Source organism: Platalea leucorodia (genome assembly GCF_965183815.1).
Source record: "Platalea leucorodia genome assembly, chromosome: 3".
In the NCBI taxonomy this organism is placed as follows: domain Eukaryota; kingdom Metazoa; phylum Chordata; class Aves; order Pelecaniformes; family Threskiornithidae; genus Platalea; species Platalea leucorodia.
The window spans coordinates 39,965,895-39,991,069 of NC_138825.1; the positions used below are offsets into that span (position 1 = coordinate 39,965,895).

General features: G+C 36.4%; 1 protein-coding gene across 5 annotated transcripts in view; it reads right to left on the reverse strand.

Moving 5' to 3' along the window:
- Positions 1–25,175, reverse strand: part of CNST (consortin, connexin sorting protein) — a 52,293-nt gene that overhangs the window by 24,295 nt on the left and 2,823 nt on the right. For 3 of the 5 annotated variants that reach the window (XM_082306106.1, XM_082306108.1, XM_082306107.1), the window contains exons 2-4: positions 13,145–13,582; positions 5,440–5,645; positions 1,633–1,663 (exon numbers count right to left, since the gene is read on the reverse strand). In XM_082306106.1, coding sequence (XP_082162232.1) covers positions 1,633–1,663; positions 5,440–5,645; positions 13,145–13,532 — 625 coding nt within the window. In that variant the 5' untranslated portion in view covers positions 13,533–13,582. Of the gene's footprint in view, positions 1–1,632; positions 1,664–5,439; positions 5,646–13,144; positions 13,583–22,539; positions 22,606–25,175 lie in introns of all 5 variants that reach the window. The other 2 variants (XM_082306105.1, XM_082306104.1) reach the window with 1 other exon arrangement.

Sequence of the window (25,175 nt, forward strand, 5' to 3'; positions counted from 1 at the left end):
ACAACAATATTAATGGAAAGAATATTCCCTGCCTTCAAGAAATCTGTTATTAGAAACAGAATTACAGATCAGAGAGAGAGCCTTAGAGGATCACAGCAACAAACCCTGAATTATTGTTAATGTGAAGTTCTACACTGGATGAATTAAAATGCCTGTCATGGATAATTAATACAGTGCAACATGATCAAGTAAGTTCTTTATTAACCTCGGGAAACCAATGGTTGCAAGTACAGAGGAGATATCCTTCATAAATATGTATTATATAGTGGTACTGAATTCTACACATCAGGTGTACACTGCATTAAAAATATTTCCTTTGATCAGCTTTAAATACAGTGCCCTTCAATTAAAGCAACTTCTATGAAAGAGAAACTTTCTATCATACTGTTGAATGCATTTAAAATTTACTGTATTTCCCCCTGCAGAGCCATAATTTACCACAGATTTTTTCCATGCCTTTAATTTGTGCTGTGTATTTTGGATTTTCTGATGGATGCTTTTGAATTAGGATGACCAAGACAGAAGTACAGTCTCCTAAGACAGATATATTGCTTTTATAACACTGCAACAGTTATTTCTCTGGTTTTGTACTACAGGCTAATATAATTTGGCTAGATTTCAAGGATACCTTTCCAGGTTTCTTATGCTTTATTATTTAACCATTACAATTGCCTATTTGCTGTATTTTGTTTGTAATAAATTACGTAATAAAGAAATAATCTGTATGCACAGATTCTGTAATTTATGATGCATCTTAGTGAATCACATATACCTTAAGGGCTTACCACTCTTGCCTCTTCTTTTTATAGTCTGATCATTTTCCCTTAAAAGCAAACAGAGGAAAACCCAGTCCACCTTTTCTAAAAACATAATTTCACTTTAAGGTTTAATATGATTACTCTCTCCCACAATTACTGAAATATATCAGAGTAATTAGCAGCAGTAATTAGCAAAAAGCTACTATAGCTTTTTGACCAAACTTATTTGTATTATCTAGGAACAAATCAAAATAAACTGGACCATTGAACTAGCTGTTCCCAGTAGCAATTACCCATATTTTCCTACGACAGTTTCTCAAACCACCTTGATATGATTTTGACTAATTAGCATTTGCCAAACAACATGTTGCTATTGTTTGCAGGTTGCTGATCTCCCTTAGCTCAGTGTGTTTGGTATTTTTATTCTAATCTAGACACTTGTAGTACATATTCTAATGAACTGTTGTGTTAACTTTGTTCTTACTATAACAGTGCCCTATTTGATACAATAGAATACGTACCCTATCTAGATTGGACATATTCCCAGTTACTAATACTTAGAACTGAATTTATCCTATAAAAACAGACATTCTTTGAAGATATTTTCCTACTTCCTTGTTTGTGCACAACTACTAATGATTGTATCAGTACAGGTTTTGGAAGCGGATTTATTACTTAACTCATATTCCAGCTGTCTGATTAAGGAGGACTTGCTAACATATTGTATATTCAATCATGGGTAAATTACGGCTGTTCGCTTCCTTCTAACCCTGACCCACAACCTATGAGTCAACAGTAAAGCATTTGTCTTTTATGTTTTATCATGCCAGATTATTTTAATATTGTGTAACAATTTCTACAAGTAAAAGGATACATTCCTCCTCTTGAAAATAGGTCTCAGCTATCTGCAAAAGTAAAAAAAAAAAAAAAAAATCAGTATTCTATAATTTTCATGCATGGTAAGGATATAATGTGAACTTTTTATCATAGTTTTAAACATCTGTTTTGCAGGTTCATATTTATTTTGGGTAAAATGTGAACGTTCAGACTAAATACATGTATTCTTATTCTAGGAAAGATGTTTAAAAAGAATATCAAACAACAAAGAAATATTAAGTCCTCTCACACAAATGGATTTACCCAAATGTTAGATGGGTTTTATCTTGTTACAACGACAAAAAATTATTTCAGAAACTTTTTTAATGATCATATTAGACAGTTTTAAAATGACCTAGAAGTACTGTATTTATTGACATGAGTTGAAGAGTTTGAATTCTGTTATTGACCATTTTTTCCTTATGTTTGACCAAATTAAGATCATTGCTGAGCTCTCCCGAGCATTACAGTGCAATGTGATAAAATGGAGAAATGGAGTTTTCCTGACTGATAAGAAAAGAAGAATCTTTGGATAAAAGACACTAAAAACATCACCTATCAAAGGATCAGAGACATACCAACAACCTTCCTGTTTATATCCTATTTACAATGAATAATTACAACAAATACATTCAAAATACATGAATTTATGTGTTTCAAATACATAGAATTTGAAATATTTACAAGATGAATATTTGAAATTCATGAGATAAACATAAAAGGACTCAAGTTCTTAATTTTTTTTCTGTATTGCTCCTAGTGCACCTACAGAAGCCAGACAATACCATTGCAGCAGCCTTCTGCTACATCCTTTCCTGAAGCTGCTCTGCCGTGTTAAAAAGTTTTAAAGATCCTCTACCTCGTGTATCTGTCCACTAGGCCTAACATCTTGATATGCTGGTGAGGGAGCCAACTAGGCAAGACGCCCTGCTCGACCTGTTGTTTGTGAACAGAGAAGGGCTGGTGGGTGATGTGACGGCTGGAGGCCGTCTTGGGCCTAGTGATGGCAAAATTATGATAGAGTTTATGATTCTTGGAGAAGTAAGGAGCGGGGTCAGCAGAACTGCTACCTTGGACTTCCAGAGGGCAGACTTTGGCCTGTCTGGGAGCCTGGTTGACAGAGTCCCTTGGGAGGCAGTCCTGAAGGGCAAAGGAGTCCAGGAAGGCTGGACATTCTTCAAGAAGCAAATCTTAAAGAAGGCGCAGGAGCAGGCCGTCCCCGTGTGCCGAAAGACGAGCTGGCAGGGGAGAAGATCGGCCTGGCTGAACTGAGAGCTGCAGCTGGAACTCAGGAAAAAAGGAGAGTTTATGACCTTTGGAAGAAGGGGCCACCAGCTCAGGAAGATGGATGAACAAGGATGTTGTGAGGTTCTGCAGGGAGAAAATCAGAAGGGCCAAAGCCCAGCTGGAACTTAATCTGGCTACTGCTGTAAAAGACAACAAAAAACGTTTCTACAAGTACATTAGCAACAAAAGGAGGGCTAAGGAGAATCGCCATCCTGTATTGGATGTGGGGGGAAACACAGTGAGAAAGGATGAGGACAAGGCTGAGGTACTTAACACCTTCTTTGCCTCAGTCTTTAAGAGTCAGACCAGTTGTTCTCGGCATACCCAGCCCCCTGAGCTGGAAGACAAGGGCGGGGAGCAGAATGAAGCACCCATAATCCAAGGAGAAATGCTTAGCTATCTGCTATACCACTTAGACACACACAAGTGTATGGAGCACACAAACATTCAGTCTCAAAATCTTTGGGGTGTATCAATTTAGGCATTCATAATTTGAAGGGCTTAACAAGTGGGCACTTTTGTGAAAGTCTAATGATTGCTCAGAAAAGACAGCAACTTGATAGAGCAGTCTAGATTACAAGTTGCATATTCCTCACTCTCAGCTTTATTACTAACCACTATATCATTCTGAGCCCAGTACCTCCAAAAGAGAATTGGTAAGCAACTTCTAAGGTTCTTTATTTGCACATTTTTTCTGCTATCCACAGTAGTCTTCTAAGGATTTCTGGGGTTGCCAAAGCTCTGTATCTGTGTTTTATATATAAGTACTTCCTAGATGCTGTAACAAATGCTGAACAAACCACATGAATTCCATTCAAGAGAGGAAAAAAATTACATCCTATTTTAACTGAATGTTAACCCTTAGAACAGCCCCTAATATCCCACAGCCTTTAAATACAGGCTTCCCACTAGCAATGTGGATTGTTAATACTCCAGAACATCTAACACAGCCCTTTATTTTACATTGAATTTTGTCACACAGAATAAAAAGAGAATGTGATAGAAGAGTATTTGCTAGACGGCATAAAAGAAAGTTACTGGCAGGCTCTATTAGCAATCTGAAAAAAAGACTGAAGATGACAGGTTAATTCACTGGAAAAGGAAAAAAAATTCTTATAGATTCACTTTACATGAAAACATGAATGCTATCTTTAAAATCCTTTATTTTTTCCCGGGATTAAAAAATGTGTTATGATCCTTGTAAGTTCTGTTAGCTTTCTTTCAAACATTTCATTCAAAATGCTCGATATTTCTTAGGAAAAAAGAGCTGGTGTTTGGTAACATGTTTGAATCTGAAAATGCAGATTCTGTTCTCAGTTCTGTCACAGTTCCTGTTTGACTTTCAAAAGGTTGTTAGTTACCCTTAGGGTTTGGCTTCCTCATCTAAAAACCAGCAAACAGATTTGACCTCTATCATGTTTGATGGCACTCCTTAATGTTTGCAAAGCGTTTTGAAGTTTTTGTCCTGTGTCGTTTTCCAAAACAGACCTTTGTACTGACTCATGCATAACCACCAAATTCACCGTGGCTAAAAGTACAAACGGTTAACCCTAATGCTAAGTTTCAAATAAATTAAGGAATGATATCAAATATCTTTACTCAACCACATACTAAAAAAAAAAATTAAAATTCTATGTCAAACGTAAATTATCTATCATTTGCAATGCTAAAGAGAAACCTCTTTCTCAAATATAATAGCTTATTTATATCAAAGAGAATACAAATGCAGGAGTGTCATCACAGTTTAGAAGTTTAAAATATCACAATCATCCAATTTTCCACAATAAAGATAATGCAACTAAGCCAAATCAGACATTGCATAGTATCTATATATATAGCCCATATTGGACACTACAACCAAACAAAAAGTCTTCTAGTCCACTGTTAGTCTGACACAACTAAACTATAAACTAATATTGCATCAAGTCCCATCAACATATTCATCTTGCATCATAATCTGCAGAAAGAAAAACGTACTGGCCAGTTAGTAAAAAAGATTGCTTTTCAAATCACACAATATTTCCTTTGGTTTTGCAGGTGTGGCAACTGTTCTATAAAAAAAATATACACTAAGAAACCTTGAATCTTAGCATTCATGCATGAAATTCATGCTAGAAAGAAGTCTGCAACAGTAAAAATAATTCCAGATTTAAAACGTTATTTAGACATCATCTGTCTTGTATCTATACCAGTGTCTTACAAACCATATTTAAGGTATATTGAAGAGCAATTTTCCTAAATCTTCCTGCCAAACTAGAATTTCATCATTTGGGGAATTAGAAAACCCATCTTTGAGAGTTTCGTTTAACTGCAGAATATAGTTTCAAGGCTATTTATAATTTAACATATACTAGAAGACCTTAGAGGAGATATTTGCCTTGACCACCTGTTATACATCAAATTACTCTGTCCAGATATGAATATTTGCATATGTTGAATTAATGCATTATTTCCTAATGAATAAAGGTCTCAAACAAAAACAAAATTGTGTGCAACACCCCAGAATCATAGGAAGTACCTGATGGAGACACAGGGGCAGTATTTTTGAATCCATCTGCTCAACCTCTTCACGAAGCAAAGAGAAGAGAGACTGCAACATTTGTTTTTGTTCTTTTTGGTGAAAGTTTTCATTTGCTTCAACAGCACCTCCAGCATGCACAGAATCTGTATCTTTAATAAGAGTATTTTCCTCCTTGATTGCTGTGGTTCCCACTATAAGAACTCCTTTAAAAAGAACAAGTACTTAGGTTAGGATTCAAAAAATACATCAACTTGTTTTTTTAGGAAATTTCAATACAAAAGCTATAAATAAAAACCTAGTATCTTAAATAACATCCCTGCAAGTAAATAAAATACTTATAAATAAAAATAAAATAGTCTTGTCAAAATTAGTTGTGATAAGTCTGTCTCAGTGTCAGCTCACCTACCTGAAAAAAACAGTAACATACATCAGGTATTTTTGTACACTTCTAAGACCTGACTTTAACTTGGGGCAAAAACCCCCCACTTAGTCTAAACTGTTCTACAGAGTTATTAATAAGAGACCAGGATGACTTAAAATAAAAAGTGTTGTGACTGGTGTTACAGTTTCAGGTAAAAAAATCAATACTTAGATCCAAGTGGACAAACTTCTATGTTAAGACTGAATTGTCTTACATACAATACAGCCGAGACAGACAGCAGGGTTGTTTGCAAGACAGTTTTGCTCAAAAAGGCAAGGAGAGCGCGAATGAGGTTCTCTGTTTGTCTCTTCACTCCTGCCAAGGACCTTGTACGGGGAGATGTCCCAGGGAAGGAAGGACAATTTGACCTGTTCTTCAAATGATAACACAGTGGCTCCTCACAGTGACAACAGGATCTTAAAGGATAGAAAGAAGCAGATGATGACAGTGGAGGATTCTATTGTGGGGGACAGATGTCCAGCGGGACTGTCCTGCTGAGTGAAAAGGAAGACACCCCCCCCCCCGGTAATTGGACAGTTCAATTGAGAGTCCAGGGAATGAGCCAGTAGTGGTGATCTATGTTGGTAACAACGACACAAGGATGTGTAAACTGAATTTAGCCTCCAGAACTTCTTGCTAGGCAGAAAACTAGGTTCTCCATGGCATGTTCCCTGGCAGTCCACTGTTGCCTGTCTCCAATTTTACAGAAGTCAAAAAAGTCAGACATGCAGGTGGAGGACTGGCAACATATATGAAGGGTAACGTAAAGCATAACAGTATAAAAATATTACAGGAAAAACTTTCTGGGTGCAAATCCCACATTTTATTGTTAGAAATACAATATTTGTAGTATATTGCTGATCATGAATATGATAGTTGTCAGGAAATGTTAAATGAGATTAGGCAAGAACTTTAGAGCGGGCAGTAGTAGTGGGAGAAACCAACTACCCATATACAGACTGGAGCAGTTTCTCATGAAGATGAAAGAATAAAAGGAATAAATGATGTCTTCCTATAACACACAGGCTTAGGAGTAACCACAAAACTCCAGCTTACTCCACCAATTAACAAACATTCTTTTTTTCATAAACCAACACTGAATTTGATACATTTACATAGGACTGAACTTTTAAAAAAATAATCCCATAATTTTTTTAAACAATTTAGAGAATTTGGCCACTGAAATGCGCACAACAAACTTATAAACTCAAGTTATGATGAGTATGTTATTCTTCCCTGGCTACACCCATTTGCTGAAAATCGTATTATCATTTAAAAGCAGGACAGGTGGGGGCACTGTTTCAAGTAACCAACACACTGTTTCTACAGCTTGGGCCCAAAACTGAACGTAGTACTCGAGGTGCAGCCTCACCAGTGCCGAGTACAGGGGCACTCTCACCTCCCTAGTCCTGCTGGCCACACTATTCTTGATACAGGCCAGGATGCCATTGGCCCTCTTGGCCACCTGAGCACACTGCTGGCTCACATTCAGGCAGCTGTCAACCAACACCCCCAGGTCCCTTTCCGCCAGGCAGCTCTCCAGCCACTCCTCCCCCAGCCTGTAGCGTTGCGTGGGGTTGTTGTGACCCAAGTGCAGGACCTGGCACTGAGCCTTGTTGAATCTCATGCAGTTGGCCCCGGCCCAACGATCCAGCCTGTCCAGGTCCCTCTGTGGGGCCTGCTTTTCCAGTATTTATTTGGGCTTGCTGTGCACCAAAAGCAACAAGAGACATAACTAGATGCAAGATACAAACCAGGAAGTACTTTTAGAGATGGAATTAAGGCTGTCTTTAAAGTATAGCTTTCTGTTCAGCACATGATCATGACACCAGAAAAGAGGGTCCACATGTTCTGGCAAACCTTTTCTCTCAGAAAAAAAACCCCAACCAACGAACCAACCAAACCACATCACTCAAATTACATTTTATTAGGCAGTTAATAATCACCTGTCATATCAAAATATGAACATTGACTAAAACATGCTCAATACCAACTATCATGAAAAACCTTCATTTTAATGTTACTGTGGTACTGTTGTTAACACATAGTTTATAAACTGCGTATTATTCCTTCATATAGTTGAGCTGTCACTTACTCAGGATCAAATTCTGCCCTCAAATTACTCCCCTGATTTTGAAGTAAGGCCTTACAGCCATTCAGGTTAATTCTACCTTGTTCTCTTTTAAACACAAGACAGCATTTGTGCCTTAGTAGCACTATAACCAAGAACTTTTCTTGAGGCTGTAACACTTAGTAATGCGTGCTGGTTTTGGCTGGGATAGAGTTAGTTTTCTTCACAGTAGCTAGTATGGGGCTATGTTTTGGATTTGTGCCGAAAATGGTGTTGATACTACAGGGGTGTTTTCATCACTGCTGAGCAGTGCTTACACAGAGTCAAGGCCTTTTCTGCTTCTCACACCACCCCACCAGTGAGTAGGGTGGGGGTGCACAAGAAGCTGAGAGGGGACACAGCTGGGACAGCTGACCAAAGGGATATCCCACGCCATATGACATCATGCTCAGCATATACAGCTGGGGAAAGAAGGAAGGAGGGGGACATTTGGAGGGATGGCATTTTGTCTTCCCAAGTAACCATTACACAAGATGGAGCCCCGCTTTCCTGGGGATGGCTGAACACCTGCCTGCCCATGGGAAGTAGTGAATGAATTCCTTGTTTGGCTTTGCTTGCGTGTACGGCTTTTGCTTTACCTATTAAACTGTCTTTGTCTGAACCCTCGAGTTTTCTCATTTTTACCCTTCTGATTCTCTCCCCTATCCCACCTGGGGGGGAGTGAGCAAGCAGCTGTGTGGTGCTTATTTGCCAGCTGGGGTTTAAACCACAACATAATGTTATTTCATCATAAAGGTGTTATGGGCTAAGATCCCTATTTTTTTTTCCCATGTTCTTGAAAAGGGCACACAACACTGCTTTTTCCTGGAATCAATCAATCTTACTGTCCAAAGCAGATTATTTTTTTTACTAAAGACTGGTATCTTACATATATTTCCGATATTTTAAGAAGCAAGGATTAAGTTTTTTCACTTTGAAAAGCATCAATAGTTACTCCATACATTGATATTTGTTTCCATACTGGAATGAAACCAAAGCCTTTATAACAATAAATGTGAAAAAACACAGAGGATACCAACTCTCCATGGCCAGAGCACTCACTAGGAATGTGGCAGAGAGCTAGGTTCAAGCTTCTGCTCTTCCACATTCAGAGATTTCAACTGACATCTATGCCCAGTTGGGTGTGCCAATGTTTCCTAAGACATGGGGAGAAGCAAACTTTCTCAAAATTTCCCTAAGAGTTCACAGCAGCAGCCCCATGTTTGCAAAAAGATCCAATTTTGACAGACCTTGTCAATAAAAATGACAAATGTAATTTTTATATTTCAATTCCTATTTTCAATATGTCTCACCTTTTTTTTGTTTTGTCAGTACTACAAGTATATGAAATTAAGATGCTCTTGCCACCTGCCTGAGAATGAGTCAGAGGTACAAGTATGAGGCATTTGCTATCAAAATAAAATTATGGATATCGTCCTCTGTTTTTTAATTGAATTTTAATTTTCACATTCAGTAGCATTAGCTTAAGTCACCAGTAACAGAAGTTTCTAGTACAGAAAACATACGGTAATCTCTTTTTTTAAACATTCTTTGGTACTCAATACCAGAAAGCTGGTTCAGACTGATTCATTCATGAACTAGTTAAAAAAAAAGACCAGCAAGTATTTAAAAAAATATTTCATTTTTAAGGGAAGAGATTTTAAGACAGGAGTGTTGGCAGTAAAGATATAACTCCTAACTGAGCAAGCTCAAAATCTTGTTTAGTGCAGCACAGAACCCTAAATAAAATAACATTGCTTAAATTTTCATATAATTTGACTACTTTATATTCATATATTTCATTTGCTGTAACACCAATCCATCCCAGCCACTCCACTTTCTTCCCCACCTTCAAGCTGCTTCAAGAAATAAGTTGAATAATTTACAGGAAAAGCATATGTTGCAGAATTTAACTTGGGGAAAAATGATTAAGTGCAAGTTACTGTGCTATACTACATTAAGGAATTACACACTGTGATTTTACAATATTAAGCTACTAGTTATGGCAGGACGGATCTTTTGGAAAAAGATGAAATTATTTTCAGAGAACAGGGATAATTTGAAGTCCACATTTACAAAAATATATTGAAGCAGATGACACTTCATGAATCACTCTCTCTACTGCACTAAAGTTAGTATGATTCATTACAAGGAATCCAAGTATGAATAATCACCGAAGTTTAAATTTGTCAATTTAAATTCCCATCATTTCTTTGATCACCAATGTCCTCCTTAAACATATATAATCATAGTCTATTCAAAACTATTATTAGTATACAAAAAGAATGTGAGAGAAATTTGCGATCTGGAAGCTATATCCTTGTCAGTTCACTCTAATACATCTACTGCAGCATCAAGACAGCTAAAAGGAGGTGCTTCTTCAAACAATGCATAGGTGAAATCTTGGAACTACTCACTCCAGGACACCAAAATGGACTCAAAAAACAACTGCAAGTCTAGTAACAAATTCACTGTAAGCTATTACAGTCTATCAATTCCCACTTGGGGAAATCCTGAATGGATAATTGATGATGGCAGGCAGAACACATGAACAAATCACTACCTCTTTGTCTTGTCCTACTCTTACCTACCCATCCTCTATTGGCCACTGTCAGGGGAAGGATATTGAACTAGGAGAACCTTCAACCAGATATAGTGATTCTTAATCTCACATTCCAGTCTACTGATTGTAAGAGATAGGATAATTCTAGCTCCAACACATTCCAAGCATACACAGAAACATAATAATTGAATCCTTGTAACTGTTTATGCTTTATAAGCAAATATTTAGAGGGTTTCAAACACATTGCAAGTGTGAGTACTTGCTCTTTCTTCTAAAATAAAAACATATGTCCAGAGCAGAAGATTGGCTTCTCTAATGATCACCAATCTTCTGCCGAGCAAGTCCCAAATAAATAAAATGTAGTTTTCCATATTCCAGGTTCATTGCTTTAGTCACTAGCAAGAGAAGGAATATGAACAACATGCTTTTTAAGTCAAATGTTATCTTTTCCAGAATGGCAACATTTAACAGCAACCCTAATGGGTTTGCTTATAGGAAAAGAGAAGAAGATTCATAAATCTCTTCTTTAGCTATGAGTCAAAGTAACTCACCCATGATTTCTCAACAGTTAAAAATCAAAATTAAAAAAATATCACCATAACACATGCCATGCAAGTATTTAGTTTGTGATTCCAGCTTGTTTGCGTGGCAATCTGCTGTCATCCACTCAGGGATCTTCCACTCCAGTTCGATTATTCTCTCCTTTATCCCTGAGGTGGTATAAAGACAAGAAAGCTAGTTTGGTCCTTTTATGTGGAGGGATACTCAGGAATGGTTTAAAATAGCTGGTGTTAAAAATTAAATGGAAGATTCTTTACTAAAGTAAAGACATTTGCAACATCAAGAAATTGTGACACATTCACTGCGTTGTGTGAAAACCGGAGAACCATCATGTGAGAGTATCTAAAAAGCTAAAAGTAAATTGGCGCATAATCAATGGGAGATACAATGTAATTTTATATTTTGATCTTCCTTCTATAACAGTCAAGGTTCTTTATTAATAAAGTAGTAAGAGTTTGGTCATAGGAATTCAACAAAACTCTCTTAAGAGAGTTTTGCAGGCAGGATGTTCTCTCTTGTGGTATTATACATATCTAGATTTTTCCATGAAATTTTCTACATTTCAGATTTCTGTTTTTTGCCTTGATACTGCCATCTACTGTGCACAGCTTGTTTTGTGGTACTTCTACATCAGTTGATTACGTTTATCAGCAAGCATACAAACTAATGGAGAGAGAATACAAGCAAAGTTTAACTTTCGGTGTTCAGGTGAATTTCTCCTTTTCTTCCTCCCATTGTTCTTCAGATACCTCTGTCCACATATCTGTATCACATTTCATCAACTTGTTTTTTGTTATTCCCATCATACAGATGACTGGTTCTCAATTACTTCTGCCAGTCTCTTGTTTTAATTAAGTATTTCCTTCTATTTTTAAACATTAAATCTACAGTTGAAATATATATTTAATGACTTTCTACATCCTTTAATGAGAACTCATTCTCCCTATAATGACAGATTTCAGGCTCCTCTTATCTCTACTAGAAAATATGATTTTTCTCTTCTAGATTTTACCTATACGTAGAAGATATGGAACACAAGGGTTCCTTCCTTTCCCTTCTTTAGCTATTTTATAATCCTTTAAGATCATCATCAGTTTTCAGATTAGGCCATAAAAGACTTGCCATTTGGCAGGAGAACTGTATTTTAAAATGATTTATTTTAAGTACCCAAATTCCCCATCTTCTCAGCCTTTCAATGAAAGAAAAAAAAAAATGCATGGAAAAAAAGCAGACATGATTCAGTTGTTCCAAGTAACTTTCAAAGATACCTATGTGATGAAACACACCAATTTTAATTAATATATTTGCAGCACTGTGATACACAAGCTTTATGATTTATGGCAAAAACCTAATATAATAACACATTGTGATGATGCAGACAAATCCTGCTCATTCAAAAAGGTAAGAAGCACGTCAAATAAAGAACATGTAATAAACGTTTACATTTTCCATATCCAATTCATATCCAAAGATCTAAAAGAGAAGTAACATAAAAAATTGGTAGAAACACATTTTTTAATAGCTCATTACTCAAAATGCATATCCTAGGACTATCTATTAAGCTTTGAAAACTGTAAGTAAATTTTGACAACAGCAGGCCAAGATCAAGTTATTTGGTACTCATACCAAGATTTCAAATCTTGACACTGGATCAAGACATCAAAATGTTGCACTTGAGCACAATGTTCAAATGAACAAAACCACATTGCCTGAATTTCTGGCTACTCTGATTTGGAAGTCAGCCCAATTTCCATACTGAAACTCTGCACCTCCCTCTACTCATGCTTCCTTGATATGTTCCATTGCTACATAGCCAATGTTTAAATACAGAAGGTGAGAACAGCTAGAGTTGAATCTGATTTAGGACTATTAACAGTTCTGGGGGAAAAAAAAAAAAAACCAAACCAACCAACCAACCAACCTTTAGTGAAATTTTAAAAATAATTAGTATGACAACTAAAGTATATCTTTCTTATTAGTTCACAGTTTAGAACTACAGTGTTATTATTTTAAGTAAACAGAACAAAACCATTTTTTTATAAAGTACCTTTAGATTTTTTACTGGAGCTTCTTCTGCTTCTTGGACTTCTTTTTCCACCTGGCTGTTTTTCTGTCATAGGCTTTTCCTCCAGCTGTGGTTCCATATGGACATTTACAGATCTCCTCTCAGTCTCACTTTCCTTACAGCTTGGGGTACAGTCTCCACTGTCCATATTCTCATTATTATTGATGCTGTCCTGCTCACCTTTATCCTGTCGTCCCATAGCAATGCTACTACTGGTCAGAACCTCATTCCCATCATTGTCAAGTTGATTTTCATTTTCATCAGCTGAAGAAACCAAATGAGATGCCAAACTTTCCACCCTATAGTCAGCAGGAAGAATGTCCTTTGAGTCTATTTGTAGATCACTTGCTGGAAATTCTCTGTCATCCATTAGAGCGTTACTTGTTGAACCACTTAATCTCCCTCCAAATATTTTTAGACCTAAAATATAAAACCAGAAGAAGCATTTATAATATGTATATTATAATGGATAAATAACCTTGTACTTAATGCCAGCCAATAAAGAATCACGTTAGCCAAGTGATACAGTTTAAAAGTATGTGGAAATTCTTTCAAGCAGTAACACATTGCCCCATTGGAAGTCTTAAAGCAAAGCATACTTACATACAAAAAACAATCTATAAACTTATATTTTTATCCAATTATGATCAGTTCACGTTACCTGACCAATGGCACAGCTGATCTTTACAGCAGTGCTCACAGTGTTACAGCTGAGGTAACGAGAAAAACAAAAAGGTAAACAGAAACCACCCCCACAACCTCCCTTTAAATCCATGGCTAAAACAAAAGCATTCTTGTCACATAAGATCATAGTTTGCCTGAAATAAAAATAAAGCAGGGAGGAATAAAAACAGAATAACTTTTAATTCTGTCAGTGATGGTATTACATCAATATGCAGATCAATTAACTCTGTTACAAGAATTAGAGGCAAGTAGAACCTGTTTATTGACTCAGATTGTCACTTTATTTTCAAGAAAACATTCAACATGTCTTCAGTATACACAGAAGCAGATGGTTTGTTAATAAAAAAACCTAATCCCCCACCTACTCTCAGCAGGGGTCAATTTTCCCTTTTTGTGAACATGCAGCTCTAATCAATGCCGCAATTAGATGCATACTCACAGGAAAAAAAGGGTAACTCTTAGCAGCAGAGTTCCATGGTACTTATACAGGACTGTTATTGATTCAGTTCCTATCTTTAGCTTTTAGAAGCATGGCAATACTGCTGCTTTAACTTAGCAACTACATAGATGAAATACAGCTCCATTATATACATCTCATGGATTTAGCTCACATATTTTAAATAGTGAAGCCAAAAATCAGCAAGCAATCTTGTATTATAGAAGAGCTTAGACAAGCCTCCTACAGTAGCTTCCTATCCTTTCCTTTAAATGAAAAGGCATTTTAGGAAACCTGTCTTCACCAGGCTTTTTTCAGTCTTATGTCCTGGTACATACAACTGAAATAACTGAAATACACACTTGCTAAATATGCAAGCTAATGTTTCATTTTACTTGCTAGAAGAATTCAAATTGCAGAAAAATGGATAAAAATGCCTTAGAGAATAAGTAGGTTTTCCTTCGTACACAGAAACATATTTCTATTAAAGATTATTAAAAAGATTTTCCCAAAATTATTCCTCTACAACCTTTGTAGTTGCTAAAAGGCATGAAAAAAAAAAAAAAAGTCACTCCTATCTTAAAGAAGGACAGGAAGGAGGATTCAGGTAGCTACAGGCTGCTCAGCCTCACCTCAGTCCCTGGAAGGTGATATAGCAAGTAATCCTAGAAACCATTTTCAAACATATGAAGGACAAGAAGGTCATCAAGAGTAGTCAGTGTGGATTTATGATGGGTAAATAGTGCTTAACCAACCTGACAGGCTTCTACAAGGAGGTGACTGGCTCAGCAGAGGAGCGGAGAACAATGGATGCTGGTTACCTTGACTTTGGTAAGGCTTTTGACACTGTCTCAAATAACATCCTCACAGGCAAGCATACAAAGTACAGCCTAGATAAAAAGACCATGAGGAGTTCCAGGGAAGCATGTAGAGGGCGACAAGCCACCACCAGCTGGGCAACACAAAAGCAAAAGTCAGCACCAACTAGGACAACTCCATCTCTGCTTCCAACCTGAAGAACTTGTTAACCATTTCCAGCCATACCAGTCTAACAAAAAATACTGCCTATCGTGTAACATATAAGCTGTACCAGGGGAGACGTAGCCTGGACATTAGGAAGCATTTCTTTACTGAGAGGATGCTCAAACACTGGAACAGGCTTCTCAGAGAGGTGGTCGATGCCCCAAGCCTGTCAGTGTTTAAGAGGCATTTGGACCATGCTCTTAACAACATGCTTTAACTTGGTCAGCCCTGAACTGGTCAGGCAGTTGGACTAGATGATCACTGTAGGGGTCCTTTCCAGCTGAAATAGTCCATTCTATTCTATTCTAGAAGAATAATGAATTGTACACTGGAGACGCAAGTGGTATTTTCCTTTGGTAACCAAATAAGAGAATTGGCTTTCCTTGAGCACCAGAAAGACAAAGAAGGGAACGTTAGAGGAGATACATATCTGGAGAATACATCTGTTCATTAGAAGGGTGCTCCTTAATCAAGCCCTTTTCTCTCAAAGGGAGTTAAACACGAAATGAAAGCTTAAAAGGAGGACAGAACTTTAATCAGACCAGCAAAAATCAGAACTAGAAGATATTCTTTACAGACACCCACATTACAGTTATGTTGATTTATTGATGGTAACTGTTTTAAAGCATTAAAAAAAAAAAAATCCCAAACACCATGTTAAACTTTAAAGGTTCACTTCTTACTCTTCCTAGCATATGAAATAATAACTAGTGCTGCCCTCCCCAGCTCATAGATTAAATGATACAGCAAACAAAAGAGGTTGAAGTAAATTGCCCAAAGCCAATGAAGAATTAGTTTTAACAGCAATAGTCAAAAATCAGGATGTCCTACCACCACTCTCTTCCTTCTATCAGCAGACAACAGTTTACCCTTTCAACAGCTATCACAGGGAAACAGAAACATGAATGCATTTGAACAAGGTGTTTCCTATTAGATTGTGCAAAATGAGGAAAAGATGGTTTTGACAAGTGACATTTTCTATAGAGGAAGCTAACATTTTGATAGAAAATATTAACTCATTTCCTTTTAACATGTGGCTAAAACAATAGTCCCTCTCTATCTCAGAGGCTGGAGAGCTTCTGCAGCTAGTGCAGATCAACATTTCTTGGTTTATTGTTTGAAACTCAGTATTTCTCCAAATAAAAGTAGCCCTGAAAAATCTATTCCTTTCTACAACCCTTATGACTCCTTAGAGAATGAAAATCCAAAAAAAGCTACCTCAAAGAATTTAGAACAGTCTTGGCCTTGATCTTTTAAAAGGATTTTTCAGCCCTCCCAGATGAAACTTTTTTTTCTTCACGGTTTTCAATGTTGCTATCTGCTATTCCTTTTGACTTTACCAAGGCACCAGCCAGGTACCAAAGTGAAGCTAAATCCTGTGAGAATGAACTTTAGCTCTGTCTAAAAACACAAGTAGAAACACTTACTTATAAACAAAAATAGAATTAAAATCACCAGTGATTTGAACTATATTTAACAGACAATTAATATGCAGTTATGTGTTTACTGTTTTGCCATTGGAATGAATTGTACACATAAACAACATGCTAAGAAAAAAATGTTTCTTCCTAGGCACATCTTTCCTCCCTTCACTGGTTGCCCAAAATTGAAATAAAAGCTAACACTGAGTAGAACTGTGCTGACCTCTGTTAAAAGATGCCGATGAATGAAAGTGCTTCAGTTTCAGTTGCCACACAGATTCATGCAATTGGCATATATAATCACAGTGATTATAGCACAAGTCAAAAGTAAGATGGAAAATACTTGCCAAGTGGCTAAAAGACAAAGTCTGTATTGAAGAAATTAGTTGTATGTTTGTTTGCTTTAGGACAAACACCATGTACATTACAGAAATATCATGGTACTCACTTCTATTTTAGGTCAATTTCAATTTTAAAAAGCCCATGCTTTTCAGTGTTCTCTTTCATGTACTTCATATAACTTCATATAATTTCAACAACTTTTTTAGTTGCTCATTTTTGTGTGTGTACAGAGCCTTTCTTCCATCTATCCTTACTAAGGAAACATAACCTTCAATACAGTTGTTTGGATTGTATTCTGAAAAAAAGGGAAGAACTGGAATCTTTCCTGACCGGGCACAGCCAAAATTTCAAGAGGGCATTTAAAAAAAACAAACTAAAACCACAAACACACACCCCTACCCCCCACCCCAACCCCTCACACTAACATAGCACCTCTGTCCTGGAAAGCTGGTTGTTTTTGTGAATGTTTACTGAATATATAGCATAGTATTTCATTGACTGATCTCAGAAGTATCTTACAGAACAGATGAAGATCATAACACCATGTCTGCTGGCAAGAGGCTAAAAAGGTTCTAACATTCAAAAAGTTTATCACAAATTATTTTTTTATTCCATTTGACTGCCTTCATATAGCTCCTCTGCCAAAGACACTATTTCCCCCTCTCTCATTCTCATGCCACTTAATTATTCTATGTTAATTAGGGAGATTTAAGTCTTAATTCTTTGAAAGTCATTTCCCCCATTATATCACCTATATTGCTCTATTCAAATTGAACGGGCATTTCAGATTGGTTCCCAGTGTTGCTTCTACTCAATCTTTTCATTAACTTTGATGATAAAACACAATAGCTATATTAAAACTGCAGTTAGGAGCAATTATAAGTATTTTTGAGGATTTAATTCAAAATTAATTGTAGCAATAAGTGTTCCAAAAGGAATAACATGAAATTCACTAAGACAAACAGAACACACCATGTCTTTTAGAATAAATGAAGCACATCTATATGAAATAGGGATTAACCAGTCATTCTGCTCTGATGGGATTAACCAGTATTCTGTTCTGATGAAAAGCACCTCATAAAGAGATGCCAAACAGAAAACTGACTGCGAGTCCAAGTGTTTTTTTCTGTTGAGATATAATACAGTGTTACAGGCACAAGAGAATTCATTATGTCCTACCAGACCCTAATCAATTACAGCCGTATTTTTTTGTTTTGTGCACAATCTATACAAAACAAGATGTACACAAATAAAAGAACCTAGATCACAGTGAGATAAGAGTTTGAGAGAGGCAGGGACAGCACTACACGTGGTAACAGTTATTCAGCCTAGAAAAGGTTGCCATATAAACAACCAAACAGGCTGCCTAAAGATGTTGTGGAATCCCCATCCTTTTAAAGAAGAAATGAAGCAAGTCTCAGGTTTAAGGACAGCTAAAAAATAGATAGTATCTATGATTAAGGGAATTTAATTTTCTCTATTGTTGCAGACGTTTTGTAAATTTTTTTTAAATACAAGTAGCTTCACAAGTCCTAGAGGAAAAAAAAAAAATTCATGCTGATTCTGTGAAAAGGAAACAGGATTTTTTTAAAACCATTATCTTTACAGAGTTGGTGCTTCTACCACTAGAACAAAAAAGGAAAACTGTAGAAACACTGAAATTTAAAGAATAACTAAATCTAACCCCTATATTTCTTAAAAATAATAAATCTGTTGATCTTTCTGGTAGCTGATGTAAAGATATATTACAAAACCACATTTAAATGTTAGTATCTGATTTCATATTGATAAATAATCTTCTACAAATTAATACAAGCCAGTGTGAAAACTATCATGGCCATACAAAATCAAAACATGTACTGCAAATTCTTATTATTGCACCTTAATTTCTGCATACAATGAAGAACGTTGATCTAGTTTTATGAACAATTACATTTACTACCAAAATGAAGATGCAGCAATGGAGAGGAAACTCTAGATGACAGAGTAGCTACATGGCACTATCTAAAAACTACATACAACAGACCATTACGAGTTCCTACTATGCCATTCCAGGAGCTAATAAATAAAAAGCCCATATGTTCTTTTGAGAAAGTGCAAGTGCAATTTCTCTACAACTGTTTGCTTCTTCTTCTAATGTGGAAGCCAAGATACACCTAAAGAAACCTGGAATATTATCACCAGATCGCTTCAGAATGCCCTTGCCTCACCACAGCCAAGAAAAAAAAATAACAGAGAAAAGTACTAGTTGTTGAAGATGTACTTGAACATCACACGATTTGCTGCACAAGGAAGGAAACAACAGATAAAGAAAGTAGGCAATTCATTTAGTTGTAATCATCTCACAAAGCCAGACCACTGCCAGCTAAGAGAATTCTGCTTTGCATTGTGGTTTATGTGTTACACTTAACAGTTGGAATGCTGCTGTTTCTAAAGAAAGGGAAATAAAAATATTTATGCTTATACTTCCATTATCCAACCTGACACCTCCACAGAAAAAAAAATTACCATGCTGTTGTGCTGTCTTATAGCATGGACTTGTTAGTAGTTTATCATTTCACAAGATAGTCTTACATACAATCCCATTACTGGATAGCCTCGCTATGAGAGCGTGTCCTCCTGGCTGTTTGGTTTGCCCTATATTTGGCTTTGAAACTAGGGGTAGAAATATCTTTATATGTGTTTTCTGCTTCTCTGCCAGATACATGTTTTAGGAGGTCTATCTCTTCAATCTCGTTAAGTCTGCTGTCCTCCAAGAACTATTCAGACACAGGAGTGGTTTATCTAATTTCACTGAATTTACAAAAATGTCTCAGCATGAACACTTCGGTGGTTTGGCACTTTCTGACACTGAAGTGACATTTCTCAAGTGGCAGTGGCATTTAAAGGCATGAAGATCTATAAACAGCATGAATAGTGAGGTTTTGAGAGGAACCTCCATGTGCTATTTTCAACTTCTAAGCTTCCTAGTCGTACTGCTTATTCACAGCTTTAATAAACAATGATAAACATATACTGCCAGGCATCATCTACTCTTCCACATTTAACATTACTATAAAGATATGTTTCAGTCAGCAGCCAAACACAAGAGGTTTGTCTGGGAACAAATAGTAGCTTTTATTAGAATGTATGACAGAGTTCAGAAGAAAATTTCACACAAACAAGCTCTTTTTCAGCACTCAAAATACACAATGATCAGTCCCCAAAGTGTCTGAAAAGTTTTGGGTTTCAGGCTTCACTAGGACAAATTTCACTGAATGGTATAAGAATAAAAGGGGACCTCACCATTTGATGTGTTAATTTTTTGTTCTTGTCTGCAGCAGAACACATCTCAGGTAGGGGCAGAAAGGCAGTAGAATAGACTGTTCTAGGAGGATTGAGAACTCCCATCACTGCAGCACTTTTGTAAACAGTCTAGACAAACACTGGTCAGGAATAACCTATGAGTAACTGGTCCTGCCTTGGGATGTACAAATTGCCTTTTAAGTCTTATGAGGAGAATTAATTTCCCTTTTTTGATTTTTACATTTTCCTTCTAATTGAACAACTCCCAAATTGTTGTTACACTTGAGAAGACGTGCACAAGTTTGATTACGAAGTATAACAAAAATTAAAAAACTTCCTACTAGACAGATTTATGCATCTTTTCTAGGATGGGTACTTTTTTCTTACAAAAAAAAAATAAATCCTGCAAATCGGTACAGACTATTTTTCAGAACTAATCAGCTCAGCTCACTGTTACCCAAATCTTTACTTTACCAGGACCTGAGAAAGCTGATATATCCTACTACCTCTTAAGAGGTAGCTAAAAAATGCTAAATGATCTAAAATCCCTCATGATCTCAGGTAACAGCTTTAGACATATATGAAAAGGCAGACATGACAGAATACAGTCCCTTGAAATGGAGATGCAAAGAATAATGAGGCAATTATCTAAAAATTGCCCATGTGAAGAAACAAGAGTGTTCAAGACTTTCTGACAGTTGAATTTGATAGCGAGATTGAATTCCATAATTTACACCTGAGGGATCAGCAAGTTGTATAGCCTTCATCAATACAAAGAAAATTAGCATGATCAAAATATTCAGTTAGGTCCTAAATCATATCAAGGCCGGAAGCTACCACAAATCTAATGGAAATTTGTCCATAAAAGTTATGAAACAATTCTTGTCTGCAAGCATTACGTACTTGTGGTCCCTTTGTTATCAAACCTGCAGGTCCAATTGGAAGGTTAATTAAAAACAGAGCTAATTGTTGGAGCTTCAATAATTGTTATCATTAGAAAATTAGAATATCCAGCAGCTCTACCAAAATGTTGCATCCGCTGGTTTTATATTTCAGAAGGGAAGGATGGTCTAGTTTCTACATTATTCAGTGTCACATACAGATGACTGAGATCAAATCCTTTCTTTGCTCTGAACCTCCTTCATGATAGTTGGTCAAACTGTTACATCGTCTTTAATGCATTTCTTAACTACAAAATACTGCTTTATTTCACAAGAACGTAACAAAGATGAATACATGAAAAAGACTGAAATACATATTTTGGTAAAGGGGACCATACAAGGACTGTAAAGAGGTACAAAACAAAACCTTCAATATGGTCAAGTTTTTTTGCCCTTAAATGCATGAGTGAGAACTTAATCATGTATAAACCAGAAGGCCTATGTTAAATGAATCACAACCCCCAGAAATTAATCACTGCTGTAACTTGATTGAAGTTAATGAAGCTGTGATCACTTAAACTCAGTGGTGAATTTAGCCTTGAGTGCTGTTCCAACTCTCCCCTTTCCAACAGGAATTTATTAAGGTAATTGTGTAAATAGATACTGGCTATATGAGCTGTCTCTGATAATTTACACATACTTTTGATTAACAGATCTTGGAGAAGTTTTCTGAAGAACACAGTTATCAGTTTTTCTATTAGAATTTTAATGTATGTTTGTTAATACCTGAGCCTGTAAACAGAGATCTAATTTGTTTTAGATCAGTTTTTCAGAAAACTCTTATTGTCAAGGCCACTTTAAGTAGTACTTTCCGTTTTAAAAAAAGCATCTTTCCATTAGAAAGTCCCAAATGCCATGGACATTAATAAAACGTAGCATCAGTACTGTAAAAGGGTAAAAACTAATTTCACTTAAAACCCAAAACGAGACAGTTTAAATGATACCAAGACAGGAGAAGATTTACAGCCTATAGAGACATTGAATGATTACTATTTCTCCTTGTCCTAATGATGTCATATTTCAGTGCTAAAATAGTAGACTTTAACAGTCTTTCATGAGAAAAAGAGAAATCCAGATAAGAAACTAAGCAGCTACCAAAACAACATTGGATAAAGGGTAATTTTATATTCCAGCTGTCATAAAATCTTCCTGGGATCAAATGTGTAAGCTCGGCACTGTGAATGTCACTTTATAAAATAAAGACATGAATAAAAGAAGACGCCAAAATATTACTGAACAACTTACCGACTTAAAAAGTTTCAGGACAGATGTGCCTCAATTTGTTTATTTTGCCATTAGTCAACTGCAACACTGTAACAACAGAATGAACAACACCTGAACTGTGATGCAGGTCCAGCTGAAATGTTGATCTAAAGTCATAAGATCATCATGCCCTCGCTTAGAGGCTAAAAGCAACAAAATTCCAAGTTTTAACCATTAGGAAAGAACCTCCAAAATGTACGCTACAAATTTCTGTATTACTTCAATGACATATTCATCAAGTGAACCTAAAAATCTTCCTAACACGCTCATGTTACAAAGATAAAACAAATACCAGGATTAGGGTTTTGTTTGTTTGTTTGTTTTTTTAATCCCAAAGTTATTTTGAATTAATCTCAGTTTGCCCTGCAGTGTCATATTATTTTTTCAAACAAAATAAAGCAAGAAAATTAAATGAATCCCATGCACGGAGAAAAGCAGTGCTAAAGCTCGCATTCTAAGGCCACACATCAGCAATTCAGTTTGGACAGATGGAGCAGTGTATTGGAACAACAGTAGAAAAAACTTCATGCTCCTAAGCAACTCTGTTCCTAAAAAGTAAGCATACAACAGACCAAAATTTGTGTACAGAAATATTTGACACTAACATCATTTCTCCTCTACACTTTTCTTATAAGTTAGCAACACATTTTCAAAGACATCACAGTTACAGAGTAAGTAGATAAATAAGTTAAAAAAAGAGTAAAAAAGATCTTTAGCATGACAAGCTCTTGAGCAAGACAACATTGCCAAAGTGTTCAAAATAAAGACTTATGACAAGATATACACACAAACATGGGCTGACTGAATTAGAGAGTCAGCAGAATGTGCTCATCAGAATTCAATGAAGAGGAATTCTCAGAGAAGTAAACAGAAGATGCACCCATTTGAATGTTTATACTCCTGTCCACAAAGGTTTAATAGCAACTTTTTTTTTGCATGCATACAAAAAATATTTGCAGTAAATTTAGTGCTGATGAAAGATGCCAGATTGATAGCCCTAGGGACTGAGTTTCTCTGTATACACAGAACAGATATAGCACAGAGTGAGGAAGTTTGTACCTCTGCCAAAATGCTTCACAATACACAGCTTATGCAACAGTCTTCACACTACGGAACCCTTTGCCTCTCCACTGAAAATGTCAAAAATATTGCTGCTTAGTGTTCATTATACGGGAAAATAAGATGCGGACACTGTTATTAGCATCAGTAGGGACAGAATTCAAGGCATCAGTTCATTTAAAAATGTTTATTTTTGTGCTGAATGGCTCTTTTGTCAGCTGTGAACTTTGCTGCAGTGTTTGTAAGGCTGCAAAGTCAATCTGCACCTGGTGTGAAAATGCTTTCCTATTAAACAGCATGTTATTACAACAGAAAAATAGCACAGGAGGAGTGGTTTAACATAATTTCTTTTCAAATAAGCTTACATTGACATAGATGACCATACACCTAGTGCTCAGAAATGATCTCAAAGGAGAACTAACTTGATGGTTTCAATTAATTGGTACCTGAGCACTCACTCTCCGGTGATCTGCACAATTGATCTAGCCCACTTTTAATGGACAGTCATTCCCTATTAATCAGGTTTTCAGCGCTAGGCTGGAAGCTACACTCTCACACGGAGCAGGCAGGCTTCCAAGGAACCTTGGATTCCTATTTCCCTTACTACTAATAGCTTGGCCAAACAGCAAAAAAACTTTACCCTCCCTCAAATCTAAGTGTCCAGCCATTTTTCATTGTCAACAGATTACACATAGAAAAGCAGTAAGTTAAGGTTTACAGGGCATAGTGGTTCTAAACGCAAAATTGCTGACCTAATTATAAAGACCGATTTTCACTTCTAAGGAAGATGTCCAATACAACCCACAGGCTGCAAATCTACTGGATCTCAAACCAGATTGTGGCATAGGATTAAATGCTACTTCAGTCCTTGGGACGTTTCCTTTGCGCATGTATGGGCCTGGAGTGGGGGACAGTGATGACAAGGGAATAGGACAAAAGAATGAGACTACTCTCAGATTGATTTTTAAAAAGTAACTCTTCCTAGAGACTATTTTCCTAAGCGCACAGTGCTTACAGCACTTCTGAAGAAATATCTTACCACTCCTACTATTTTCCTTGGTCACCATCCAAAGTATTACAACAAGATTATTGAAGTATGCTGAATAAAGTAAGTGAAAACAATAATTCTGTGACATCGTGCATCTGAGCAAGGCACAGAGATATTTCTGCCAATTCAAGCACGTAGCGGGTTATTTTATTTTCACATTACTGAAGTAAATACGCTTAAGTGATTCTTTCAGCTCTTTTTCTGAACATCAGTTCTGTTGTAAGCTTTTTTTAAAATTCACATTAGAGGTCATATTTGATAACAGGTAAGGCTTTCAATATATACATAATTAAAAAAACCAATCAATATTAAGAGTAAATCTTAGATTTTACAATGAGTTAATGATAAAATGGGATATGGTGAACAAAATAGAAAGATAAAAGAGTTTCCAAAACAGTTACTTGCTAACAAACTTAATCTGTATTCTGAGCCAAATAGGAGACTCTAATGGCAAGTATCACTACCAGGACAAGAAAAATTATGATCCTGCAAATTTCCATTCACATACCTC